The 26,049-nt window shown below is 50.8% G+C and overlaps 1 protein-coding gene across 1 annotated transcript in view; it reads right to left on the bottom strand.

The window, feature by feature from the left end:
• Positions 1–7,277: 7,277 nt before the first annotated feature.
• The window catches only part of PHLPP1 (PH domain and leucine rich repeat protein phosphatase 1), a 216,987-nt gene continuing 198,215 nt past the window's right edge, over positions 7,278–26,049 (bottom strand). Inside the window, exons 13-17 of the mRNA XM_061130925.1 lie at positions 23,947–24,077; positions 20,690–20,794; positions 13,969–14,163; positions 11,674–11,902; positions 7,278–9,272 (exon numbers count right to left, since the gene is read on the bottom strand). Coding sequence (XP_060986908.1) covers positions 8,160–9,272; positions 11,674–11,902; positions 13,969–14,163; positions 20,690–20,794; positions 23,947–24,077 — 1,773 coding nt within the window. The 3' untranslated portion in view covers positions 7,278–8,159. The remainder of the gene's footprint in view (positions 9,273–11,673; positions 11,903–13,968; positions 14,164–20,689; positions 20,795–23,946; positions 24,078–26,049) is intronic.

Here is a 26,049-nt window from a genome sequence, read left to right as displayed (position 1 = left end):
ATATTTATTGATTATGGAGGATGTGAAATGGCTTGTCCTGGGCTAAATAAGCAGTTTAAAATAGAGATATGGGGAAAAACCTAACCACAGCCAGTCGTCTGTTCCCAGGCCGTTAATAAACACACTCTGGACAGAAGGAGACCCCGCAGGGGGTGGCCGACCAGCTCACCAGGCACCTCTCCCAGCACGGGGCGGGGGGCTCGACCGTTAAGCTGAGCCACAGAAAACGCCTAGTCCACACAACAGCTCCGAACGGTTGCACCTCCGACCTGTGCCAGCCTGGCATGGAGTGCCCGCAGCAGGACTCAAACAGGGAGGACTCCTCCCACGGACAGGAAGGGGCCCTCCGCAGACCGGCGACACCACCGCGCCCCACGCCTCCGCAGCTCCTGCCAAGAACTGAATGAACACAAGTCATGCTCCTCAGTCCAGGGAGGAAACGAACATTTTGTTGAACGGCAGACATTTTGAAACTCAGAGCTCCTTCTGGCTGTGATGGGTCAGCGGGGCCGCCAGGGCGGCAGCACGCGGGCCCTGCGTCTCTCTGTGCCAACCTGCGGTGGAACGGCGGGCGGGCGGACGAATCCACGGAGGCCCACGTCCGAAGCCGCCCGCGCGCAGGTTCCGCCGGCGTCGGGCCTGCGGCGGGGCCCGTCTGAGGCCCGCGGGGTTCGTGGGGCCCGAGGCGGGGAGGGGGGCCCCCGGGGGCGTGTGGGCGGGGGAGGGGCCGGGGGTGAGCCCCCAGGGAGGAGCCTGGGGGAGAGTGCGAGGAGCGCGGAGCCTGGCTCTGAAGGTCCGGCGGAGAGCCTGCGAAACGGCAGAGAGGCGGCCAAGGACGGGGGGGCGGGGTCTGAACGAGCGAAGCGCAGCCGCGCAGACGCTGGTCCCTGTCCTGGAAGTGGCCCCGGCTCTCAGGGCAGCAAGAGGCGGGAGGCGCAGCAGCCGAGGCCGGACTGGAGGGGACGGAGGGGCTGGAGGCCGCGGCGGCCCAGGGCGCCGCCAGGATGGACCGCTGACGCTCATTCTGGCCCCGATGGACGGTGGCGGGTGGATTGAGCTCAAGGACGGAGCCTGGAGACCCTGAGGGCGCTTCTAGCAGAAACCTGGCTGAAGTGACAAGTCAGTGATTTCCAGCGGAGGCCAAGGCGCACGTCCAGCCTGGGGTGGGGGTGCCGACCACCGGAGGGCTTGCTCCAAGCCCTCCAGGATGTGCAGAGCCCTCGCCTCCTACTGGGTGAAGCTCATCCTGAGTGTGCAGACGTTTTTTGTCAACAGATAGGCATGTGTATCTCCGTCGCAAGGATGGGCTGCAGGAGGATTGCCCTGGGGCCGGTGCGCTCCTAACCCCCGCCGCGTCCCTCATCCCCAAGTGGGGACACAGAGCTGCTCAAGTGAAACTCCGCCAGCTGGAGAAAAACAGCCAGACGCGGTCTTGCTGGTGTTCCATGAGCAAGGGGACGTGAGTCCTTCTGCTTTCCGCCCGAGAGCCGAGTCTTCAGAGCTCTGTGGGCGCAGGTCCAGCGTCCATCTGCCCCACGCCTGCACCCTCGGCACCCGGCCCGTGAGGAGGAGGAGGCGCTGTGCCCGGCGGCCACGAGGGTGGAGACGTCGGGGGCCTCAGCTCTGCGGGAAGGAAGGAAGGAAGGCAGGCGAGCAGGGCGTTGATGAGAAGCCGCTGATGGTGTGTGGGCCTCCTTTGTGGCCAAGAGGTGGGAAGTCAGCGGTCATCCCACGGGATCCAGGGCAGGAACGCCTGATGGTGGACGGAGAAGCTCGGCACAGGGCGGGGCTGAGAGAGCTCCGAGCGGGGGGTGGACTCGGACCAGGAGCGAGTCTTTGCCCTGACCCCCACCTGCCCCTGCATTCTACGCATCTAATACTAACATCTTACAAAACGTGGTTTATTCCTCACCGCTGTGGTCCTCTCCCTGCGCTCTGGGCCCCCTGGGGCTTCTGCTCTGAGTGAGGCTCAGCCTCTGCCTGTAGGCGCTGGACAGTTTACGAAGCGGGTCTGTTTGGAGCTCCAGCAAGAAAGCACAGAAGCAGCCCATCTGCAGACGGTTTGGACTCTGCTCAGGGATGCGCAGTGGGCTGGCTCCCGCGTCATTTTCTCGGGTCATTCCGGCTACAAGGTGCTCAGCCCGGCTTCCAGTATCGAGAGGGCTGCCACGCAGGCCACGCTGGCGGGCTCCGGCCGCCTGCCCACTGCCTTTTCCTCTCCCAGTACACAGTATCTCATCCTTCAGAGCATGTGTTGATAACGGAAAAGGAGAAAAAACAAAACCCCACAGCTTACAATCCAAGGAACGCCATGGTTTTTTGGCTGCGACACACAGCATGTGGGGCCTTACTTCCCGGCCCAGGCATCAAACTTGCATCCGCCCCCTGCAGTGGACACATAGAGTCTTTGACCATGGGACTGCCAGGCTAGTGCTGTGGTGAGACTTTTCAATTTGAAAAGCAGAGGGAGGACTTGTAAAAATGTTTACAGGAAGACTATACGCAAATGATATGCAGACAGCATTGTCATACGTGCTTAATGAGGTTTCTAGGGGAGAAAGCCCTGTGGCTTTACCTGGGACAGAGGGTAGTTTCATCTCCTGAGGAAAAGGTGTGAATGACTGTGCTTAGGGTCCCCGGGGTGGGACCCTTCTCAGTGAGCCATCATAAACCTGCTGAAATGCTCTAGGAAAGGAGTGTTTGAAGAGCTCTTAAGACGTACTGACCGTCAGACAGACAAGAGACTCGTTCTGTGTGCAGCTTATTCCTGGCTGACATGGCAATCTCTTTTATGTGTAAAACTGACTCAAGAACCTCCAAATGTTAACTGCAAAGCAGTTTTTCTAAAGACACAGAAAAGCAAATGACCTGTAAATGAGTTCAGGAAAAGACAACAGTGGGAGGTGCCCCATTTGGGAAATGATCCGAGCTGCCATTTCAACTTTCCTCCAATAGATAAGAGCACGAATTAGGGGGAAGTTCAGTTTATTGGAATAAGACCATAGTAATGACTAGAAAGTACTTGAAATTCAGTCTGAAGCCAGTTTTACTTCCGTGGCTTTAGAAAAAGAGAAGAATCACAATGGGAGCAGCTCTAGTCACAGGCAGACAGAGAGGGTTCTCCAGGTTCTGCCGTTCCTGTTTGAACAGAATAGAGCATTGTGCTTCTGATCTAGAAGAAAATGAAAGCATAATGAACTGGAACCCAACAAAAGCAACGCTTGTATCTGTGTCCTTAACCCAGGGCAGGGTGCAGTGTGGCTTTCTACGCGACCACACAGCCAGGAGACGGAAAGCGGCCTGGGACCTCCTTGTCCCCCGTTCTGCCATTGAAGGTGCAGCTTCAGTCCTCTGGAAGGCAGTGGGCAACACGCAGGGCCCAAACTCACCCTCAGCTGGTTGAGACCACGACTGCAGGGTGTCAGACAGCCACCTGGGCACCCAGCCCCCTGCATTCGTGGGTCCTGGGCGGGGGGCCCAGGGCCAAGCATGTGGCGCTTCCCGAATGTGTGGCGTGAACAGATGTGGAGAACCGGGCAGTGAGGTGGTTGGGGAGCGCGCTTCCTGTTATTGCCCAGAGCTTTGTCTGCTCGCTGGAGTTCCCTACTTTGTTACTGATCAGGGCAGTGCATTTGCCAAGCTAAGTCTGAACTTGGCTGCAATTTTGGTAAAGCTCAGGTGGGGGGACAACCTTTAGAGCAATCTTCCGACTCTGCAGCGGTAGGAGTCAGTTCACGGCAGGTCAGCAGCAACAGTGAAATAAGGTGAGTGTAGATCCATTTGCCCAAAATGCCTTTTGGGGGATAAATTGAAAGAAAATGAAATTCAGTGGCAAGAAATGAGAAAACCTGCCTTTTGTACCATTACCACATCCCTCCCTCCTGTAACAGTTCCAACAGATGTTTCTCTAGTTTTATTTTTCTCTAGGAGATTTTAATTTAAAAAAGCATTTTTGCTGTGTCCCCAATTATGTTCTCTCTGACCACCCTTAGGTGTTCATTTACAACAAGACAACACTTCCATTTACATAAGGTGCTACTATCTATCTACAGATTACCTAATTTGACCATGGGGAGATAGGGAGAGCAGATATCATAACCCTCATGCTTTACAAAAATTCTATTTCCTGACGTGTCCATGGGAATCCAAAATGCCTTCTGATGAGGTTCGCATGGGAATTGTTCTTATCTCCCTACTGGGCAGTGTCAGCAATGAGCTCACTCTCAGGTACAGTGCTATTAGATCCAAAGTGTATTACAGTTTTTATTTATTTTTCACCATTTAAGTGAAAGTCGCTCAGTCGTGTCTGACTCTCTGCGACCTCATGGATTACACAGTCCATGGAATTCTCCAGGCCAGAATGCTGGAGTGGGTATCGTTCCCTTCTGCAGGGGACCTTCCCAACCCAGGGGTCGAACCCAGGTCTCCTGCACTGCAGGCGGATTCTTTACCAGCTGAGCCACCAGGGAAGCCCTTTCTCCACCATGAGGAACAGAGGATTAGATGGATGCTGGAGGGTGACTTCCTCTCTCCCAGGTTAATGCTATGATTCCTGTTACACCTCTTGCTATGCCTGCACATTGGTTTCCCAGAAAAAAACAGTGCTCATCACAGGAACCAGTCCTCAACCTTCCACCTTACAGAGCAGAACTCAGGGGGGGAACAGCAACACAGCTTAACGTGGCTTCTCTGACTACGCCACAGCGCTTGGGAGTGCTTTCTGTCTCAGGTCTAGGAGGGACCCAGACTGTTTCTTCTGGAAGAGAGAAAGAGGGAGAAAGAAGGGAGGCATGCCCATTTCCACCCAAGTCTAGTCTCACCAGCAGGTGGCGCTGCGACAAAGCCACCGAGAGAAGCCGGGTCTGATGGCTGGGTGTCAGGGTGCCTGTGCCCTGGGGAAGCCACGGCACCATCCCGGGTCCTTCGGTTGGGTGTCAGGGCACCAGGGCCCTCGGGGAAGCCACGGCGGGCACACCCGATGCTGAGCCCACACCCGCGACTCCCGGGATCCTCAGCGGGGGCTCTGAGTGTGTCAGCAAGGCTCCGCAATCCTTTCCCATTTTCTGGCCTTCCCAGAGGAAGGAGGGAGTCTGGGGGCAAGGGGACCCGTGTCCCTCACACTCACCCTGGAGACCCCGTGGCTTTGGGGAATCTCCAAATACTAAGCGCTTTCCAGCTTTATGAGCAGCTCTACATACCTATTACATGCTGCCTGGGTGGGCTTCCCTGGTGGCTCAGAGGGTAAAGTATCTGCCTGCAATGCAGGAGACCCGGGTTTGATCCCTGGGTCAGGAAGATCCCCTGGAGGAGGTCATGGCACCCACTCCAGTGCTCTTGCCTGGGGAATCCCATGGGCAGAGGAGCCTGGGGGGGTTCAGCCCATGGGGTCGCAGAGTTGGACACGACTGAGTGACTTCACTTTCACCTCAATGGGCTGCAGTGAAGGCCCCTCAGGCGGGCTCCTGGGGAAGAGCAAGGAGGCCGAGCAGGACCCCTGCGCCCACCGGCCTCTTTTACTCGCTCACTGTTGGCCCCACACTCCCCAAGGGCAAAGTCTTGTCCTTCATCTCCAGAGTCTTATGAGTGGACAGCGGGACTTGCTGGGATAATGAACTAGAAGCAAGTGCGCCCTGAGCTGCCGGTCTTGGGGAAACAGCCACGACATGCCTGCGCCCCGTCTCCCGGTCTTCCCGACTCCCGCAGAGGTCGGGGCATGGCTTCGCTGGTCCCGGTGGCCGCCTCTGGCACAAGCAGCTGCCAGGGACCCTCTGTGGACTCCCAGGTCATGCTGCCTCTGCTGGCCCTGCTCGGGGCGGAAGTGTGGGCTCCTCTGGAGGTGGGCTGTGGAAGAATGGGGTCCACACAGTCTGTCTGGGACAAGGGCCACACAAGGCGACCGATGAGCCCTGCCCGCAGGGGGTTCCAGCACTAAGGAGTCAGAGAGCGGATGGGAACTTCCGGAGGGACTGATGCAGGAGCTGAGTGCTGAGCCTCCCAGTCTGCTCAGATCTGCCCGGAGCAGCGGGAAGAAGGGCGGGCCGGATGCTGGTGAGCGGGCGGGGCGCAGGGTCCCAAGCCGGCCTCGCTCCCCGTCTAAAGCGGAGCCCTGCCTGGGTTTCAGCAGTCTCCGGTCTCAGTCACTGACCCCTCGTGGGGCTGGGCGTGTGCCAAGTCAACTCACTTCAGTCATGTCTGACTCTTTGTGACCCATGGGCTGTAGCCCGCCAGGCTCTTCTGTCCATGGGATTCTCCAGGCAAGAATACTGGAGTGGGTTGCCATGCCCTCCTCCAGGGGATCTTCCCCACCCAGCAATGGAGCCCCTGTCTCTATGTCTCCTGCATGGCAGGCGGGTTCTTAACCACGAGCGCCACCTGGGAAGCCACACTTACAGGCCGGGGAGATGAGCTCAGTCTTCTTCCACAGTCGTAGAGGTTTGCACAGTGTACAAGTAGCCCGACATGGAGTGAAGAACGGGCATCACCAAGACAAGGAGGGGTCCACTCATCTGGCCACCCAGAGAGGGGACGGACAGCCCGTTACTGAATCTACAAGAGAGACTGGTTGCTGTGTTCTGTTACTGAACCTGCCAGGTACCCCTCTGGAGGGCAGAACTGAAGAAGGGAAACCATTCTACCTGCAAAGCTGGTCCACATGAGATGTAGCAAAGACCTACAGCATCTCTAACACATGGGTCACAGATGCAGAGTGGGACGCTGCCATTTCTAAGTGGGGCCAGGAAGCCAGCAGGAGCGTGGGGCCCCCTAGAGGACCCCACTGCACGCACACTGTTCCCGCAAGGGGTGCAGAGGGAGGCAGTAGGCTCTGGATTTTCACTCTGTATGTGCACTGTTAATCAACTACACTCCAATATAAAAAAGAACAACTATATCCAATTAAAAAAAAAGGTCAACTAGCTGGTTCACGTGATTGAGGGCCTCTGAGAAAGGGAAACAAACTCCGCTTTGCAGGATTTTCCTGGGATCTCCTCTATGCAACTTTGTCTATTCCCCTTTTAATATATATATGCTACACAGTGACAACCAGAAATAGAAACACTGCAAACCAGCTACACATGTTAACTATAGGGTGGATTTCACTACTTCATTCAAGGTAGTTTAACCTGTTGGGTTATTTTTTCTTCAAAAGAAAAAAATCAAAGACAGAAGCACCAGATAACCCCAAAGTTACATGCATTCATTCCAAACCCAAGCTGGGCATGATCATCTGCAAGACACACCTGGCTCCCCAGACAAAAGCAGATGGGTCCGGGACTTGTAAATTTTATATTTATTATACCAAAATTATGACATGTTCATTTGTGCATTCTGCTTTAATATAACTCTCGGTATGTAAAGGATCTAACTGAATGCTTACACAATCATGCTGATTGTGGCAGCAGTAAGGAACACAATTAAAAAGTGTCTGCAAAAGGGGCTGGGCGGGAACAGGAGAGGAGGAGGGGCGGGTCAGCGGCCCCTGGGGGCAGGTCCCTTCCGGTGCCCTCAGCAGGGCTCAGGCGCATCAGTGGGAGACCCTGTGGGTGCAGGGGTGGGGTGGGGGGGACCAGGAATCAGCTGTTCAGTCTGTGTTCCTTACGCCAAAGCTACAAAACTTCTGAAGCATCACTATACAACATGGAGATATTTACAATAGAAATTTCTCAATCAACGGTTCTCTCAGAGAAAATTAGTGAATCCCAGTGACTTCAGTCACCTGACAGAGTAAAACAACTCCTAGGAGTTAGTCTCCATATTCTACAAATGTCTATCATTTTCAAGACAAAAAAAAAACAAAAAAACAAAAAAACAAACGAGAAAACATCTTCCCCCCACAAAGAAATAAAGAATTACAATATTATTAAATCATTTAAGCACTGGCAACCTGCCCTGCCTTCCAAACAGAACAACAAAAAAGCCATTTTAAAAAACATTACATTAACTGTTTCTCTGTAATATATTAAACCTTTTGTTCTTCATCTTTACATATCTGATATGTTAGGGGAAGAGGTTAACAAATTGAAATCATATAGGTAAAGCATCACTAGAAGAAAAGTGGTAATTATTATTATTTTTTTAAACGGCCAACAGAAGGGGGGCCTGCAGACAGCGGAGCAGTCTGGAGCCGGCGGGCGGCCCTGGTCTGCGGGGCCCGGGGCAGGTCAAAGCGGCGTGTCGCAGCAGCAGTCCGCGGGCTCTGCCGGGCCCGGCGCGGGAGGCCGCTGCTTCATCATCTCCTTCACCTCCTCCTCCAGCTCCGGGGGGATGATGAACTGGTCGTCGGGGTCGGGCTGCGCCGGGGCCGCAAAGTATCCGCCCGGCCTGCGCAGTGGCGCGTCGGTGGCCACCTCGATCACGTTGTGGCTGCGCTCCTGGGGGGCCACAGAGCCGTTTCCCCGCCGGCGCCCCATGGTCCCCGCGGCCCCGTCCACGCGCCGCGCGGCGCCCGGCTCGTCCTCCGTGGCACCCGCGCCCTCGTCGCCAGCCTCGGGAGGCGGGCCAGGTGCAGGCGGCCGCCAGCGCTCCCCATCCCTGGCGCGGCCGCAGTGGATGTCCACTGCCACCTCCACGCGGCTGCCGTTGCTGAACACGCCCTCGATGGGCTCCTCATCGTCGCTGTCCAGTCCATTGTCCGAGAAGGCGCTGGAGAAGGTGGCGCTGGACAGCTGCCGCTGGAAGGCGCCAGGCGCGCCGCCGGGGTGCAGCGCGCAGCGGGGCTCGCCGGGGCCGGCGGGGCTGCCCTCGCCCAGCGCGCCTGGTGGCGGCGGCTCATCAGAGGCCGTGGAGCCCACCTCGCTGCTCATCTCCGACGTGGACAGCTCGCTGCTCATCTCGGAGGCCAGGCCGCTGCTGGAGGATGGCGCACCCAGCCCGTCGGCCGGCCGCTCCCGGACGGCCACGCCAGAAGCCGGCGTGAAGACACCGGGGCTGGGCGGCGGCAGGGTGGCGGCGGCGGCCAGCTCGCAGCAGCAGAAGCTGTCCTCGGGGACACTGAGCTGCACGACCACCGCGCTCACGCTCTCGCGGCAGCCGTAGCTCTGCGCCAGGGTGCAGAGCTTCTTGGCGGCGGCCAGCGCGTCGGGCACGCTGCGCGCAGCGCCCACAGCCTCCTCCACGGACAGGCTGTCCCACAGCCCCTTGCTGCCCAGGATGAAGAACTCGTCCTGCGGGCTCAAGGCCACGGACTGCACGTGCGGGCGGGGCACCACGCTGGGGTGCAAGAAGGTGTAGCCCAGGATGCGCGTGGACTCGGTCACTCCGTTCACTTTGCCGTCCTGGAAAGAGAGGGGTTGCCAAGCAGACGTTACCACCGAGAGTTGGGGGGCGGGGCTCCTGCATGGGGGAAGCTCCGGGGCCTGCCCGCCCTGCAGGCCTGTCCACCTCCTGTGAGGGGCTCCTGGCCACCAGTCATCAGAACCCGGGGCAGAAGCCCGCGGCAGGCAGGGAGGAGGGACACGTGGGAAGCGCTTCATGCATTCCCTGTGTTGGGACCTGTCCGCTCCAAAGCACACGGTCACCTGGCTGAGTCAGCAACAGGGGCTGATCAGCATCTCTGGGAACGCGCAGGGGTCCAGGGAGGAAGGGCCTGCTGAGCCAGCCGGGGGCAGATGCTCCCAGGCAGGTGCGATTCAGTGTGATGGCCCCCATCTCAGACCGCTGCCCACAGCCCAGCAACCATCAGGCGTAGCGCGGGAAGGTTCAGAAGTGAGCAGTTTTAAACTTGAGGCTGAAACAAACTGCTGGGGAAACCGCAGTGAGACTGGGTGGGGAGGAGTGAGGTGTTTGGAGAGGCAGACACGTAATCCACGAGAAAGGTGGCTCCTGTAACCCCTGAGCTGACTTTCCTGGCAGCAAATGCAGACGATGACACCTCCCGCTTCAGTCCAGCTGGGTTCCCACCATCTGAACTGTGAACTAAAACTTCACAGTTTGCCAGTGAAAAGCTTTTACTCCGAGGCTGGAGCGAGGAGCCCACGGTGTACCTGCTTGGTTCTTTATTCTTCAAGTTCTTCAGTGGAAATGGTTAATCTCCGCACCGTGTACTGTTGAGCACGGAATTCAATACACAGGTAATAATCTAACACACTCCCATCTGAGACTCCCTACATGGTATCTAGTGTCCACCTTAGTCCTCTCTGCTCTTAGAACGGGAAGGGGACCGGACTCAACAGGCAGACTCCTTTCCCAGACTCCCACAGGAGATCCCGAGGTGTCTTCCTCATGGCCCTGGTCGGAGCCGTCCTGGAGTCAGTCTTTCTCTACCGACTGCAGACCTCCACCATGGTCCACCTGTGCATCACACGGCTCCTCGGGCTTTATCAACGAGATGAGGTTGGACGACACCTGTGGGCAGACGTGCATCTACACGGGAATCACGTCGACAGCACCCATCCATTTCCGGCACACAGAGGTGACCCACACTGCAGGATGAACGCGTGAACGGAGCCCAGCTCTTCCAGCCCGTTCTGGAGGCTGTGCCGCAGCCCGACGGCTTTTCTCAGCAGCAGCACTTGGACCTTCCGGGCCACAGACTGTGCTGTGGGGCTGCCTTGCACCGTGGGAGGCTCAGAGGGGCCGGCCCGCACCGTGGGGGGCTCAGAGGGGCCGGCCCGCACCGTGGGGGGCTCAGAGGGGCCGGCCCACACTGTAGGGGGCTCAGAGGGGCCGGCCCGCACTGTAAGGTGCTCAGCAGCTTCCCTGGCTTCTACCTGGGCTTCCCTGGTGGCTCAGACGGTAAAGAATCCGCTTGCAATGCGGGGAGAAACCAGGGTTCGATCCCTGGGTCGGGAAGATCCCCTGGACAAGGAAATGGCAACCCACTCCTGGAGAATCCCAGAGACAGAGGAGCCTGGCGGGCTACAGTCCATGGGGTCACAGACAGTCAGACGTGACTGAGTGACTATCACACACGCACATATACGGGCTTCTACAGGCTACGTGCCAAAAGCACGCACTCTCCACCCCAGTTGTGACAACAAAAATGTCCTCGGACATTACCAAGTGTCTGTGGTGTTGACCGGGGAATGGCCCCTGGTTGAGAACCCCTCACCGCTTTATCCGAGTGCAGCAGGAGGCATGAACTGAAGTAACAACTAGTTAATTTACACTGATATGTACACTGGCCTTGGGAGGCCTCACCACGCCCACTTCACCCAGGAGGACACCGAGGTGTTGAGGTTGAAAGGTGATGGCCTGCAGGCACCAGAGCCAGGAAGACAGGAGGGCGAGCAGTGTGACCTCTGCGGGGCCTGAGCCCCACTGCGGGCGCCCCAAGGAGGGGACGGGGTGACCGCCTGCCCTGATGCGGAGAGGCCGCTGGGCCTGAGCCCCTCTGCGGGCGCCCCAAGGAGGGGATGGGGTGACCGCCTGCCCTGACGTGCAGAGGCCACCAGGTGCCCGCCCTGACGCAGAGAGGCCACCGGACCTGAGCCCCACTGCAGGCACCTGAGGAACAGATGGCCCCGACGCAGAGAGGCCTCTGGCCCTGTTCTGTATTCTGGACGTTGTAATGTCCCAGACACATCACACACAGAGCTGGTCTGTGATGCTATGGATTCGGATCTGGAATCTCGGCTCAGCTTTGGTGTTTACAGGACACTGAGGGAGACGCTCCCCCGCCGGTCTCAGCCGCCTCCTCCCAGTCTCCCCCACCCTACCCGAGGAAGACGCCCTCACCTCGGTGACGATGGCCTTGTGCCGTTTGAGCCTCCTCAGCTCCTCCTCGCAGCTCATGGCATACGACCTGGACAGGGGCAGTGGCTTGCCGTTCCGACACAGCACCGCCCGGCACTTGCCCACGTTGGCAGAGGTCAGGGTGAAGGGCCCTCCCGGGTCCACAGGGTCGTGCCTGATGTGACAAAGGACGGCAGCGCCTCCGAGTTTCTGCCCGGCCGTGCCCAGCTTCCTGGAATACAGAGACGGTGCTGAGTGCCCACACCGCCGCCAGACGGCCCCACGGGACAGGGAAGCAGAGCTCGGGGGAAGAGCCCGCGGGACTGGATGCACACACGTGGGGTCTGCTCCCGGCTGGGCGGTGCCGCTCCGCCACGCAAAGCCGAGGAGCTGCTGAGGGATGAAGAGCCCTCTCCTGGCTCGGTGTGGCCTGCGGCAGCCGAATCAGCACGGCCAAACCAGTGGGGGCAGCCGTGTCTCCCCCACCCCTCTGCTCCCGAGAGGGACCAGGAACCACCGCACAGGAGCAGGCGTGAACACCCACCGACGCGTCAGAACGGCTGATCACCCCTCTCCCATAGGCTGCTTGCGGGCAGGAGCCTTCACGCACTGGGTGATTCATGTTCTGGTCCTACACAGTGCGACTCCCTGTAGGAATGAGGTCTATCCTCAAATATTTACAGAAAAGACCATCTAATGACGAGCTCCAAAGTGCTCTTACTCGCCATGAGTTCATCACGCACTGAATACACAAGACACCTGCAAGTGTCAGCAATCAAGAGGCGCTCAGACCCCCGCCAGCAACGCCCGAGGCTGGCAGAGCCTCCAGACTGAGCCTGGGCACGGCAGGAGCAGGGAGGGCCAGATGGACGGACCCCACTGTTCACGAGGGCAGACCCTGTAGATCAGGCCGGGGTCACCACGGATGGGAACAAGGGCGGCCTGGTCACAGGCATCAGGATGCTGGCAGAGCAGACACACGCTTCTCGCAAGGACTGCGAGCATCGCCACACGCCCTGTATCCCACTAACCCACAGGGAAAACGAGGCAGGAAGTGACGCGAAGACAGGCGGATGGCGGGGGCCTCCGGACCCTAGCTCGGACACGTCTAGGCCGTTGGCTCCAGACTCCGCCAAGGCAGCACGGCTTCCCTGCTGTCAGAGGCCGTGGCTCCGCCAGCCAAGCCAGAGCTTGGGCTGTATCTGGGGCAAGTGCAGCCAGCGACCAGGGTTTGAGGGTCTCAAGTTCTTAACTCTGACCCAGTACTTGGTGTCCCTAAACAGCAGGCCTCTTTGGGCTGTGTGAACAGTCTGTCCATGTGGTGCGTGTGTGTATAATATGTGTTTGCTTTTTTCTGAAACAAGATGGTGGTCAAAACAGAAAGGTAGACAGCTGTGCAGACAGACGTCCCTGTCTCACACCTATCGGCATTAAGGCACTTAGAACAATGACTGGTATATATTAAGGGCTCACTAAATATTAGCTGTTATCAGCATCGGTTATTAACTGCACATGCCCACCGAGGTGAGCTGCGGCACAGAACCTCACTGGGATGCCTCTACTGAGTTCTCCAGGAGTCCTCATGCCTGGGGGAACTGTCAAGGCTTCTCTGGGGCAGCATTCCTCAGAGGACACTTTTTCTAGCCCTGCCGCAAAGATATTTCCTCTGGCAGATTATCAAGGGAGAGAAAAAGAAGAGAAGCAGAAAAGATCGTCCCTGTTCCCATGACCTTTGAAGCACTCTCTGCTTCCTGGTCCCACAGGAGCAAATGTTTGCAGTACAATACCAACAGGCACGGCCTTCACAACCTACAAAGCTTCAAAGTGACAAAGAGAGAGCAAGGCTTTGAATGTGGGAATACTTATGACATTCAGCCCTCAGAGTTAGAAACAACATTCCACAACTTCCATGGTGACCAGAATCTCTAGGGAAAGGCCTATGATCCTTCTAGTAACACTGTCTTGAACAGGGCTTCCCAGGTGGCTCAGTGGTAAAGAACCCGCCTGCCAATGCACGACATGCAAGAGACGTGGGTTCGATCCCTGGGTTGGGAAGCTCCCCTGGAGAAGGAAATGGTAACCCACTTCACTATTTTTGCCTGGGAAATCCTATGGACAGAGGAGCCTGGTGGGCTGTACAGTCCATGGAGTTGCAGAGAGTTGGAAATGACTGAGCACACGCATGCACATGCACACACATACACACACACCATCTGAAGAATGATTTAACTCCTGGCCTTTTAAAATTTGATCACGAACAAGAATAAGAAAACCCACAGCAGGTGCTCTAGGTTTTACCTTTGCATAACGATGAATGTGTTGACCATGTATTCTTCTTCGTTTTTTGTTTTCTGCAGCTCTTCTGCCAAAATGTCACTCATGGTGCACTGGAGAAGGGAGGGCACTTCCACATTGCGGTCTCCGTCAAACACGCCATACAGGGCCTCCCGGTTGTCACAGAAGTTGTTCACCGACAGCGCCGCAACACACAACCTGCAAAGCAAAAATGCTTCTGTGCTGACTCATCTTTTCTTCTCCATGCCCAACCCAACTGTGGTTCTTCTCCCATTTGCTTAATCCAGTTTTGTCTCTTTCTTCGTGACTCTGAGTAGATTAAGAATAGGTAATACTTTGGCTACTTGATATGAAGAGCCAACTCATTAGAAAAGACCCTGATGTTGGGAAAGACTGAAGGCAAATGGAGAAGCAGGTGTCAGAGGATGAGATGGTTAGATAGCATCACCAACTCAATGGACATGAATTTGAGCAAACTCCGGAAAATAAAGGAGAAGAGGGGCCTGGTGTGCTGCAGTCCATGATGTGGCAAAGAGTTGGACACGACTCAGTGACTGAACAACAAGACTAAACCCCAGATAATTTACATCAACTAATTTCTGTAAGTGAAGAAAAGTGAGCACATATTTATGCTTCATGGCTTTCCCCCACTCTTTTCTTCTAATGATTTTATTTTTAAATAGCATTGAAAGAAAGACCGTAAGAGGCATGGGGAATAACACCAGATTATAAATGCATATGTCCACATTCGTTCACAAAACATTTATTAAGGAAAACTTCCACAAGGAGCAAAAACGGAGTCACCACTGAAACACTGGGAAGAGGAAGGGAAACGTGCACACCAGCGGGAGGAGGGCCACACGCGGCGTTCGGGGGACCACGCAGTCCTTCCACTTAGGCTGTGTCCGTGGGGCTCCGTGTCCCACACACGCTCCAAAACGGGCAGCGCCGGGGAGAAACGAAAAGCCATGGCATTAGTAAGTGGGGAGATGGCTTCAGGCAGCCTAACACACAAGGAACTGGAGTCTTCAGAAGAGAAGAGACAGGCGGAAAAACATTTTGAAGAATTAATAGATAAAAATATTCAAATCTGATGAAAATGACAAGAAACTCAACAAACAGCAAGTGAAAGCAAGTAAAAAAAGCTTAACTGAGGCACATCAAACTGCTGAAAAGCGGGGATGAAGGCGGGGGTGGGGGCAGAGGGACAGCACACCCCCAGTGGAACAGCAGAGATGGCAGAGCTCTCGTCAGAAACTGTGCGGGACGCAGGGGACGGGCAGCAGCGTCTTCAAGGACTCACAGAAAGACCGTCACCCTTGCTTTCTGAACAGTGAGAACAGCTTCCGAAAGTGAAAGTGCAAAACAGACATTTTCAGATGCACACACAAAAAGACGGCACTACAAGAAATAGGCGGAGCCGAAGAAAATGGCCCTACCAGATGGAAGTCTGGCTCTACCCAAAAGAATGGAGTGCGTCGGAAATGACAAAGAGGTTAGTACATGTAAACATTTTCTTTCTCTTATTTTAAAAATCACGTTAGGACAGTGGTTCTCCGGACTTCCCTGGCAGTCCATGTTAAGACTTGACGCCTTCACTATGGGGGGCACAGGCTTGACCCCTCATTGGGGAACCAGGATCCCACATGCTGCAGGGTGCGGCCAAAAATCAAAGGAAAGGACAAACCAGTGGCTCTCAGCAGGGGACACTCTGCGCCTGGAGTCGTCTCTGCTTGTAATGACTGGGATGGTGCTGACATTGGCGTCTCGGGGGTGGAGTCGAGGGTGCTGCTAAAGATCCTAAAATGCAGAGGACACCCCGTCCCTCCCCTGCTCTCCAACAACAAATAATTATCTGGCTCAAAATGTCACTAATACTGAAGTTGAGAAATACTTTGGGAAATAACTTTAAAATAAAAACTATAATAATGTATCCTGGGGTTTAAAACAAAAGCAGAGGTAAAACATGAGAATAATGGCACAAAGACGAGGAGGGGGAAGGGGAAGTACACAACGTAAGCTTCTCATCACACATATGAAAGGATGCTACTACTCGAAGGTAAACCGTAATGAACAAGGTCAAGGTTATACACAGACCTGAAACAAACCACACACACACAGAGTAGAACCAATGAGAACAAATACAAGAGATAACAAGGAATAAGAAATAACCCAAAAGAATGAAGAAAAAGAGAATCAAGAACAGATGAGACAAACAGAAGACAAATATTATTAAATTGGCAGATTTACACCTAACCACATCAGTATTTTATTAAATATAAAAATGGTCTAGACACTACCCAAAAAGATTCAAATTATATTAAAAAGTAAGACTTAACCATATGCTACGTAAAAGAAACATACTTTAAACATAAAGAGACAAATGGGTTAAAAGCAAAAAGGATTAGAAATGATACACACTGGCCCCCTAAACAACACAGGTTTAAACTGCATAGGTCCACTTATATGTTAGTTTTTTCCCCTCTAATACTACTATAGTCCTATACAATCTCTGCAAATGTGGAACCTTGGATATAAAGGGCTAACTATAAAGCGATGCATGGACTTCTGATGGTTGGTTGGTGCCTCTTAATCTGAAGTAGTTGAAGGGTCAACTATACTATGCTAACACTAAACAAAAGGAAGCTAGAGTAGCTACATTAATATCAGACAAAATATATTTCAGCATGAAGAACATTACAGAAATAGTTATTTTATAGTGATTAAAGGGTCAGTTCATCACAAGACTGTAACATTCTAAATGTTTATGCACTTAATAACAGAGCTTTGAAATACATGAAGCAAAAACTAAGAGAATCACAAGGAGAAACAGACAAGCCTGCAATTACAGTCTCTCAGGCACTGACAGAAAAGTAGACAGAAAATCAGTAAGGACAGTCAAGGCTTGAACATCATTTTCAACAAACTTGATATAAATAACAACCTACCCAATTTTTTTTCAAATGCACACAAAATATTTACCATAATAAACCATATTTGGGCCAGAAAATGTCTTAATAATTTTAAAAGATTCAAGTGATTCAAAGTATGTTCTCCAACCACACTGGGAAAACTGCTTAGGAGGAAATTTATAGCTCTAAATGCTTAGAATATTAATACCCTAAGCTCAAATCAGTGACCCAAACTTATACCTTGAGAAGCTAGAAATTTATAAGCACAATAAATCTAAACAAGCAGATAATAATAAAAATAAGAGCAGAAGTCAATGAAATAGAAAACAGAAAGACAACAACAACAAAAAATTCAATGAAACCAAAAGCTGGTTCCTTGAGAATTATCAATAAAACTGATAGACCTGAAACCAATTTCATCAGGATAAAAAGACAAATGATAAATATATCAGGAGAGAAGGGAGAGACATTACTACAGATCCTACAGATAGTAAAAGGAGAATAATGGTATATTATAGCCAATGTCTGAGGCAGCCTTACAAATAGCTGTGAAAAGAAGAGAAGTGAAAAGCAAAGGAAAAGGAAAGATACAGCCATTTGAATACAGAGTTTCAAAGAATAGCAAGGAGAGATAAGCATTCCTCAGTGATCAATGCAAAGAAACAGAGGAAAACAACAGAATGGGAAAGACTAGAGATCTCTTCAAGAAAATTCTCCAAGCCAGGCTTCAGCAATACGTGAACCGTGAACTTCCAGATGTTCAAGCTGGTTTTAGAAAAGGCAGAGGAACCAGAGATCAAATTGCCAATATCCACCGGATCATTGAAAAAGCAAGAGAGTTTCAGAAAAATATCTATTTCTGCTTTACTGACTACGCCAAAGCCTTCCACTTTGTGGATCACAATAAACTGTGGAAAATTCTGAAAGAGATGGGAATACCAGACCATCTGACCTGCCTCTTGAGAAACCTGTATGCAGGTCAGGAAGCAACAGTTAGAACTGGACATGGAACAACAGACTGGTTCCAAATAGGAAAAGGAGTACGTCAGGGCTGTATATTGTCACTCTGCTTGTTTAACTTATATGCAGAGTACATCATGAGAAACGCTGGACTGGAAGAAGCACAAACTGGAATCAAGATTGCCGGGAGAAATATCAATAACCTCAGATATGTAGATGACACCACCCTTATGGCAGAGAGTGAAGAGGAACTAAAGAGCCTCTTGATGAAAGTGAAAGAGAGTGAAAAGTCGGCTTAAAGCTTAACATTCAGAAAACTAAGATCATGGCATCTGGTCCCATCACCTCATGGGAAATAGATGGGGAGACAGTGGAAACAGTGTCAGACTTTATTTTTTGGGGCTCCAAAATCACTCAGATGGTGACTGCAGCCATGAAATTAAAAGACGCTTACTCCTTGGAAGGAAAGTTATGACCAACCTAGATAGCATATTAAAAAGCAGAGACATTACTTTGCCAACAAAGGTCTGTCTGGTCAAGGCTATGGTTTTTCCAGTGGTCATGTATGGATGTGAGAGTTGGACTGTGAAGAAAGCTGAGCACCAAAAACTTGATGCTTTTGAACTATGGTGTTGGAGAAGACTCTTGAGAGTCCCTTGGACTGCAAGGAGATCCAACCAGTTCAACCTGAAGGAGATCAGTCCTGGGTGTTCACTGGAAGGACTGATGCTGAGGCTGAAACTCCAATACTTTGGCCACCAGATGCGAAGAGCTGACTCATCTGGAAAGACCCTGATGCTGGGAGGGATTGGGGGCAGGAGGAGAAGGGGACGACAGAGGATGAGATGGCTGGATGGCATCACCGACTCGATGGGCATGAGTCTGAGTAAACTCCGGGAGCTGGTGATGGACAGGGAGGCCTGGCGTGCTGCAATTCATGGGGTCGCATAGAGTTGGACACGACTGAGTGACTGAACTGACTGACTGATGGCCAATAAATTTGAAAACTAGATGAAAATGGATAAATTCTTTGACAGACATAAATTACTAAAGTTCATTCAACAAGAGAGAGATAATCTTATATTAAAGAAATCATATATTTAGTTATAAACCAAAGAAAATTCCAGGCCCAGGTGAAATTCATTGGCAAATACTACCAAAAATTTAGGAAGAAATAATATCAAGGCTATAGAAACTCTTCCAGAAGATTGCAGAATCCTGAAGACAAAATACTCCTCAACTCAGTTTATGAGGTGAGGCCAGCATCACCCTGATATCAAAATCAGACACCACAAGAGAAAAATTACTGTGAATACAGACATGATCAACAAATTAGTAGAAAACTGAGCCCAGCAGAATATAAAAAGGTAATACATCATGACCACATGAAACTTATGCTGAAAATGCATGGCAGATTCCACATTTTAAAATCAATACAATTCATTATCTCAACCGACTAAGACAGGAAAAAAATGTGATCACCTCAACTGATGAAGAAAAAGCCTATGACAAAAAATCTGATACACATTATAAAAACTCTTAGCAAACTAGGAACAGGAGGGACTTTCCTAACGTGATAAAGGGCGTGTGCGTCTCCTCTAACATACCTGTCACACTCCCAGGGAGAGAGGAGGGGACGGACGTGTCAGACCCACAGTGTGACTTCCGTTCTGTTTTCTGACCCAAGGAAAAGCAGTCAGCATGGCAACCACAGTCCCACCTTTTACTTTCCATGAAGGAAAGCTAGCCAGCAGGCCTCAGTCCCAGATGCCCGTTAGAGTCGCCTGGGGGAGATTGTAAAGCGTCCTGATTTAACGGTCCTCGGCAGGAGAATGCTCTTTAAAGTTCCTCGCCTGGTTGATTCTCATGGGCAACTCGGGTTGAAGGCTGTTGGCTTTCATGAGGTCGTCCTCCACTTCCTGTCCCCCCGCACCCTGCCTGCTCTGAATATTTTGTGCTCTTACACCTCCGCTAGTGAAACGACGCCTATTCCGAGTTACAGGAGCCTTTGCTTCTCTGCTGCTGCTGCTCAGTCGCTCAGTCACATCTGACTCTGTGTGACCCCATGGACTGCAGCCCACCAGGCTCCTCTGTCCATGGGATTCTTCAGGCAAGAAGACTGGAGTGGGTTGCCATTGCCCTTCTCCAGGGGATCTTCCCGACCCAGGGGCCACACCTACGTCTCCTGCAATACAGGCGGATTCTTCACCCGCACTGATTATCAGCAGCCCTTCATAAAAAGCAAGCCTGAAGAGCAGGATTACGATTCTCAAGAAACCAACATCTGCATGTGAGACAGGGAAGGTTGGTGAAAAGAGGGAAGAGAAAGGAATTAAGATGGACAGGACCTGGAGGCAAGACAAGCAGCTGACATTACAGAGAATGGACATCAAACTCCTGACAAGCTGATTGAGACTGTAAAAGACAGCGCCACAAAAATGCTGTCAGTGCAGTAAGGGGTCGCGAATAAGGACAGTCAAGGCTACTTCTGCTGCTTTAATACTGTCCCTGTTTTGCTTGGTAAACAGGCTTCAGAGAAAGATAAAGGGGCTTTTCAAAAGAGCGGGGATGCGTTTCAATACTCACGCCTTCTCCAAACACTGGAGTCTCACAGAGACATAATGTGTCAGTTACACCATCTCCTAGCAACCTCTCTCACAAAGAGGGAGGATGTGATGCCAAGCAGGGCTGAGCTAATGTTCCTGCCTAAGTCATGCGGTGGCCTCCCTCTGGGGAGACAGGCTGGAATAAAGGTGGCACGGGGAAGTCTGTGCCACTGAGGGGCTTCTTTCTGCCCCACTATGGCGGGCAAGCGGGCGGGCAGCAGTTCTCATCCCAAAGTTTCAACTTACTTGTTTTTCACCCCTGAAGCTTCGGTGTAGCCGTGGCTCCACACGGCTGGAGCTCCAGAAGCATCTCCTGCAGACGGCTGATCAATCTTGAAACAGCGGATATTGCTGATCAGAGAAACAGAGGGGCCAGGTATCATTAACACGGAACAGGTGCTCATTGCTACCTTCACCTGAGAAACGAGAAACACCTCAGCACTCTGTCCTTACCATTTCTCACTGTGTTTGATGTGTCTGAAATGTTCACCAGCAGCAAGAACCAGCTACTCATCACAACGAAACCAAGGGGCATACACACAGAGCACAGAAACGAGTTCATCAGCGTCAAACGGCGGTTACTAAGGGCTTTCACACTCACCGCCCTGGACGGCTGCTCTCGGCTGGGAATGGAAGGCTCTCAACCTTGGCATGAGAACAGGAACTATTTAAGTTAGGTGTGTTCTCACAACATGAAACCCAGATGTGAAAAGAACGAAACCTCAGCTACAATCGTCCTGTGCCTGGACGATGCAAGAGAGTTCTGCAACATTCATCCTCAAATCCAATATCTGCTCACACCACCCCTTTAAATATTTACAGAACATTACTGGGGACTTGCCGCTCCCTGATGCTTCCAATTCTTTCCTCACGTGCACAGCCAACCATGCTGAGACCAACATCATAAAGTTATGAAATAAATGAGGGGAATTCAATAAATTTCATGTTAACTACATATATATAAATGGGGAGATAAGTTCTTATCTCACCTTGGCTGTGGCATGCTGTAACTGGCCCAAAAGGATGACAAACAGAAATATTAAAAGAGTAAACCTTCAAACTCAGTTCATTAAAAACCAGCCTACGAGAAAGCAGTCAATGCCCATGAACACGAAGTCATGCAGATATGTAGCAGGTCCTTAAAAGGCTGCCTACCACATGGTGAGATAAATCCCTATTTGTAAACTGCCACTAGTTTTTTTCCCCTATTAATTAAGAGAAAGGGCATATAACCTCAACACCTAAACACTTCTGTCCTGAGCCTAAGAATTTAAATTATCTGTTGGCATTCATTAACTCCAAAATATAATAAACACGGAATACCTTTCCCAAGAAGCAGTCAACTCAGAAGTAAATCAACACCTAATAATATTAACTTTGATTCTAGAAATATTTGGTGGCAATTTCTTTGAAATTTAAAACTATTTCATTAAACAGAAGTTTCTACTCTTAATTACCAGAAGGCATTCACTTTTCCCCTTATCCTAAAAAGCTGAGAAACATAAATATCACAGATGGTGCCAATGGAAAATTCTGAAATAAAATACCTCATTTTACATCAGGGGGATATATCCTTTTTTCAAACACATCAATAAAGGGGGCATTTAAAAAAGACCTGCTGTTGTTTGTTTTCCGTATGGCCCGGTACCAGATGTGATCCATGTGCCATGGTAAGCGATGCACTGGATTTCTTAAGGCGTGTCTTACAGGTTCTCACTGCATTTTTTGCTTACCTTTCTGAATTCTAGAGAAAAATGGAACGTTCTTTTCTAAAGACATATATATTAAAAAAACAAACAACAGAACAGAGAGCCTTTAAAGAATTCCATTTCCTAGCCTGATTATTAAAGAAAAGAATAACCCCGCCCCCGTCCCCCCAGTCCTTTCCAGTGAAGCAGCACTCATCCTCCGCCAGGCTGAGAACAGTGCGACCAGGCGGCCCTCTGAAGTGAGCGGGCGCGGACTCGTGTGCACCCCGAGGGGAGGCTGAGGGGGTCTGGGAGCTGGAGCGTAACCCTGTAGAAGGGTCACCACACGGACTGACGCTGCCTTGTGGAGAACAGACCGGCCAGCCCTTGACAGAGGGTCTAAGTTACACATTAGATATGGAACCTCTACCAGGTTATTAAGGGGCCACAACTTTCTAGATATTAAACAGAGGGTGACGCTTTTACGTGAAGAGTGCTATGATGTCACTGCCTGTTACTACTCTTTTTAAATCTGGGAGCACACCTGCGCTTCACGACAGGAGCTCCAGCCATTCCAGTACCATATACTCTTCGGTAGAGAATTTAACGGGCACCGTCTTAGGCCTGTATAATAGTGGGGTCATTCCATTAACTATATGGTTTTGCATTTTTTTCTAATTACGTCATGAAAATCTCCCCGTGTGATTTTATAGTCATCCTAAATGTAATTAGAAATATCTTGATGACTATCCCTATGCCTAAAATGAACACATTTCTGATTATTTTTTAGAATAAATTTTTTACCACAGAAAACCTTGATTTAGGTATACGAATACTTTTTTAAAAGTCTGACACAGAGCCAATGGCTTTTTTAAAAACTTATATAAACTGACAATCCTCCATCAACACCAATTTGAGAGGAGAGGAAAAATGTTATCATTTAAATATTTAATATTTCCTTGATACACTAATAAAGCTGCACAATGATCTTTTCATGTAACTATCTGTACTTTGTTTATTAAATGTTAATGTCCTATGCTTATTTTCTGCTTGAATGAGTCATTAGCATTATTGACTCACACATAACTACATATAACATAAATATTAATACCAATATACTGACTTCTCTTGTGATTCCCCTTCTCTTTTTTGGCCTTAAAAGTTCTTTTCTGGTTTGTGAATATATATGATTTCTTCTTGCTTTTAAAAATTATTTCATTTTATAGATTTAACTCTTTAATTTAGCTAGAGTTTATTTTGGTGTGCAATAGAAATTTGACTTTTATTTTTCTCCAAAGAGCTGCTTTCACTTATTAACACATTTTTATACAATTATTTTTAACACAAAATGACATATTTGTCAACACTCAAAAGTTACCTGTATAAGGACGAAATATGTCTTGATAATCCATGTATTCTTAGTTCTGAAAAGTTCTTTAGACAGTGTGTAGACCACCCTCCCTTAAAGATGAAAAAACTAAGGTACGGGCACACTGAGGGACCTGGGCCAAGCCTCTGCATCCTGGTAAAACAGTGGGGAGAGCTGTAGGTCTACTGTGTCTTCAAATCTCCCTTTCTACTTTGTTTTCATTATTCTCATCTCTTTTTGTCTGAACACTTTCTTAAAAACTTTCTGGAAGGACAGGAGTATCCAATTATCGGAAAAAAATTTTTGGCTGTCTGTCCATCTTGGTGAACTACAGACTCACAAATCACTTCACTTCCACTCTGTGCAGACAGACCTAGTAAGTCAGACACATCCCATTCCACTTCATGTTTGCAGTGAGGGGATGCGGCGCCTCACGAAGGACTCACTTCAGCAGCTCCAGCGTTCTGTGGTCAAGGGTGAGTCGGGGGTTTCCAGTCAGGTCCAGCTCTTGCAGCTTCGGAGGCAGGTTTTCTGGTAATGTGACTTCGCTTAGCTCGTTACAGCTCAGGTCCACGCACTGAAGGAAAAGTGGAAAAAAGAAGACATGGCCTGCAGAAGTGGTTCTAATGCTCTGTTGCAGGAGAATCAGTCTGACGATTCACTGCACTATGACGGCCAAATGCAGGAACTATGTTTGTCTGCCGTTTAGCCCTAAACATTTACAACGGACTAGGGCTTCCCTGGGGGCTCAGATGGTAAAGAATCCGCCTGCAATGCAGGAAACCTGGGTTCGGTCCCTGTGTTGGGAAGATCCCCTGGAGAAGGAAATGGCAACCCACTCCAGTACTCTTGACTGGAGAATCCCACGGACAGAGGAGCCCGGCGGGCTACAGTCCATGGGGTCGCAGAGAGTCAGAGATGCCTGAGCAACTACACCACCACCACCACCCTGTAACACAACCGGCGTTAGAGTTCTGCGTCTTTCTTTAGCCTTATTATTAAAATATAAAAATCATAAGTGTAGGTACAACTTCATTACATTTCACTTATTCCAGATCTTCTCTCTCATCACCTCTGATAGCATTAATACTCTGAACAGAAGTGCAAGAATTCACTTAATCTAAATGTTAATAACAGGGACATGGTCATCTCCTCCTTCTTGTTGTTTTTCCAATTATAAATAATGGCTGCGTGCCACCTGGACTTGAATGAAACCCTGATAATACTGCTTCATTACGGGCTATTCTGGTAGCACGGTCCATATACATCAGTAGAGAGAAAACAGCGCATCACACCGTATCAACAGTCTCCCGATGGTGAGAAAACATGAGCTCGAGGACTGACAGGTGTTGGTAACGTAGAAGGTTAAATGGTTGACACAAACGAATTCAGAGGTCAGAGTATGTATTACAGGAAAAGATTAAAGACACTGTGGAACATCACGGACTTTTATGCAATTGGTCAGTAATGTTTTTAATGCTACCTCTAAAGATTTAAACTTTTACAATTCCATAGACATAAAATTGCTCCTTCTTTAAATTACCAGATTAAAAACAAGTTCAGTGGGGTATCATTTATAAAAGTGACCTTGGGGACAGTGATACAGATTCTAAGAGACGGGTTCATGCACCAGCCCTCCCAGGCCCATCTGGTCACCAGTCCTGAGCTCCCTGCACCAGTTCCGCACCATCTAGTTTCACCGTCCTGTTCTGACCACTGTTCACATTTGCCCTGTGGACTCTGAGCACTTCCCAACGTTGCTTCCTTCCCTCTGATCCACTCCTCACGGTGCTGCCAGGGTGGTTTTCTGATGTGGTTTGTGCTATCTCATTCCACTCCAGCCTCAGTCTCTCTGCTGCTCCCTGCCACCCTTCAACCTGCCCCCGAAGTCCTCAGCTGCGGCCTTTAGCCCGCCTTTCAGCGCCTGCGTCCGCACGCGGTGTTCAGCTGTGTCGGAGGGACTCTGCGCCAACCTGCTCTCACCGGCCTGTGCCCTTGCACGGCACCCTCTGTGGATGGAACTCTTCACGCTCTCCTTGCTGCGTCTCCTCCCGCGTCTCAGGCGTTTTTAGCACACTGCGCAAAGCAGAAGCTCGACCGATGCTTTCACCAGAAGGAGAAACAAACGACTGCCTGCCAATTATTTGTTGACTGAATGAATGAACGGATCTTAATGGATCTGTTAGGATGGGAACTGCAATACACATGTTTAGGTTAAATTCAGTCTAGAGTACGTAGCACTGCAAAGGAACTGATGTGTTTTTAAATGTGACTGCTTCTGCATGAGACAGGAACTCACTTCATTAAGGGCAGGCTGAGTGGAGAAACATCCCTTACACAGCCGTGCACACTAAAGGGGGTCTATTCCTAAAAAGTACAGGACACTGATACCTGGTGACAACCTCTGGTGCTAACACAGGTAGTAAGTGCTTTGCTTACAAGCACTATTTCCTATTCTTTTAATAGTCTTCCACTAATGCTTGTTGACTGAATAAGCAAAAGAAGAACTTCAATTTATAAAAGTGTTAATTGCTCAGTTATGTCTGACT

The sequence above is a fragment of the Dama dama genome, chromosome 27, assembly GCF_033118175.1.
Source record: "Dama dama isolate Ldn47 chromosome 27, ASM3311817v1, whole genome shotgun sequence".
In the NCBI taxonomy this organism is placed as follows: domain Eukaryota; kingdom Metazoa; phylum Chordata; class Mammalia; order Artiodactyla; family Cervidae; genus Dama; species Dama dama.
The sequence above is the reverse complement of the archived record's forward strand: the minus strand, read 5'-3'. Positions and strand labels throughout refer to the sequence as shown.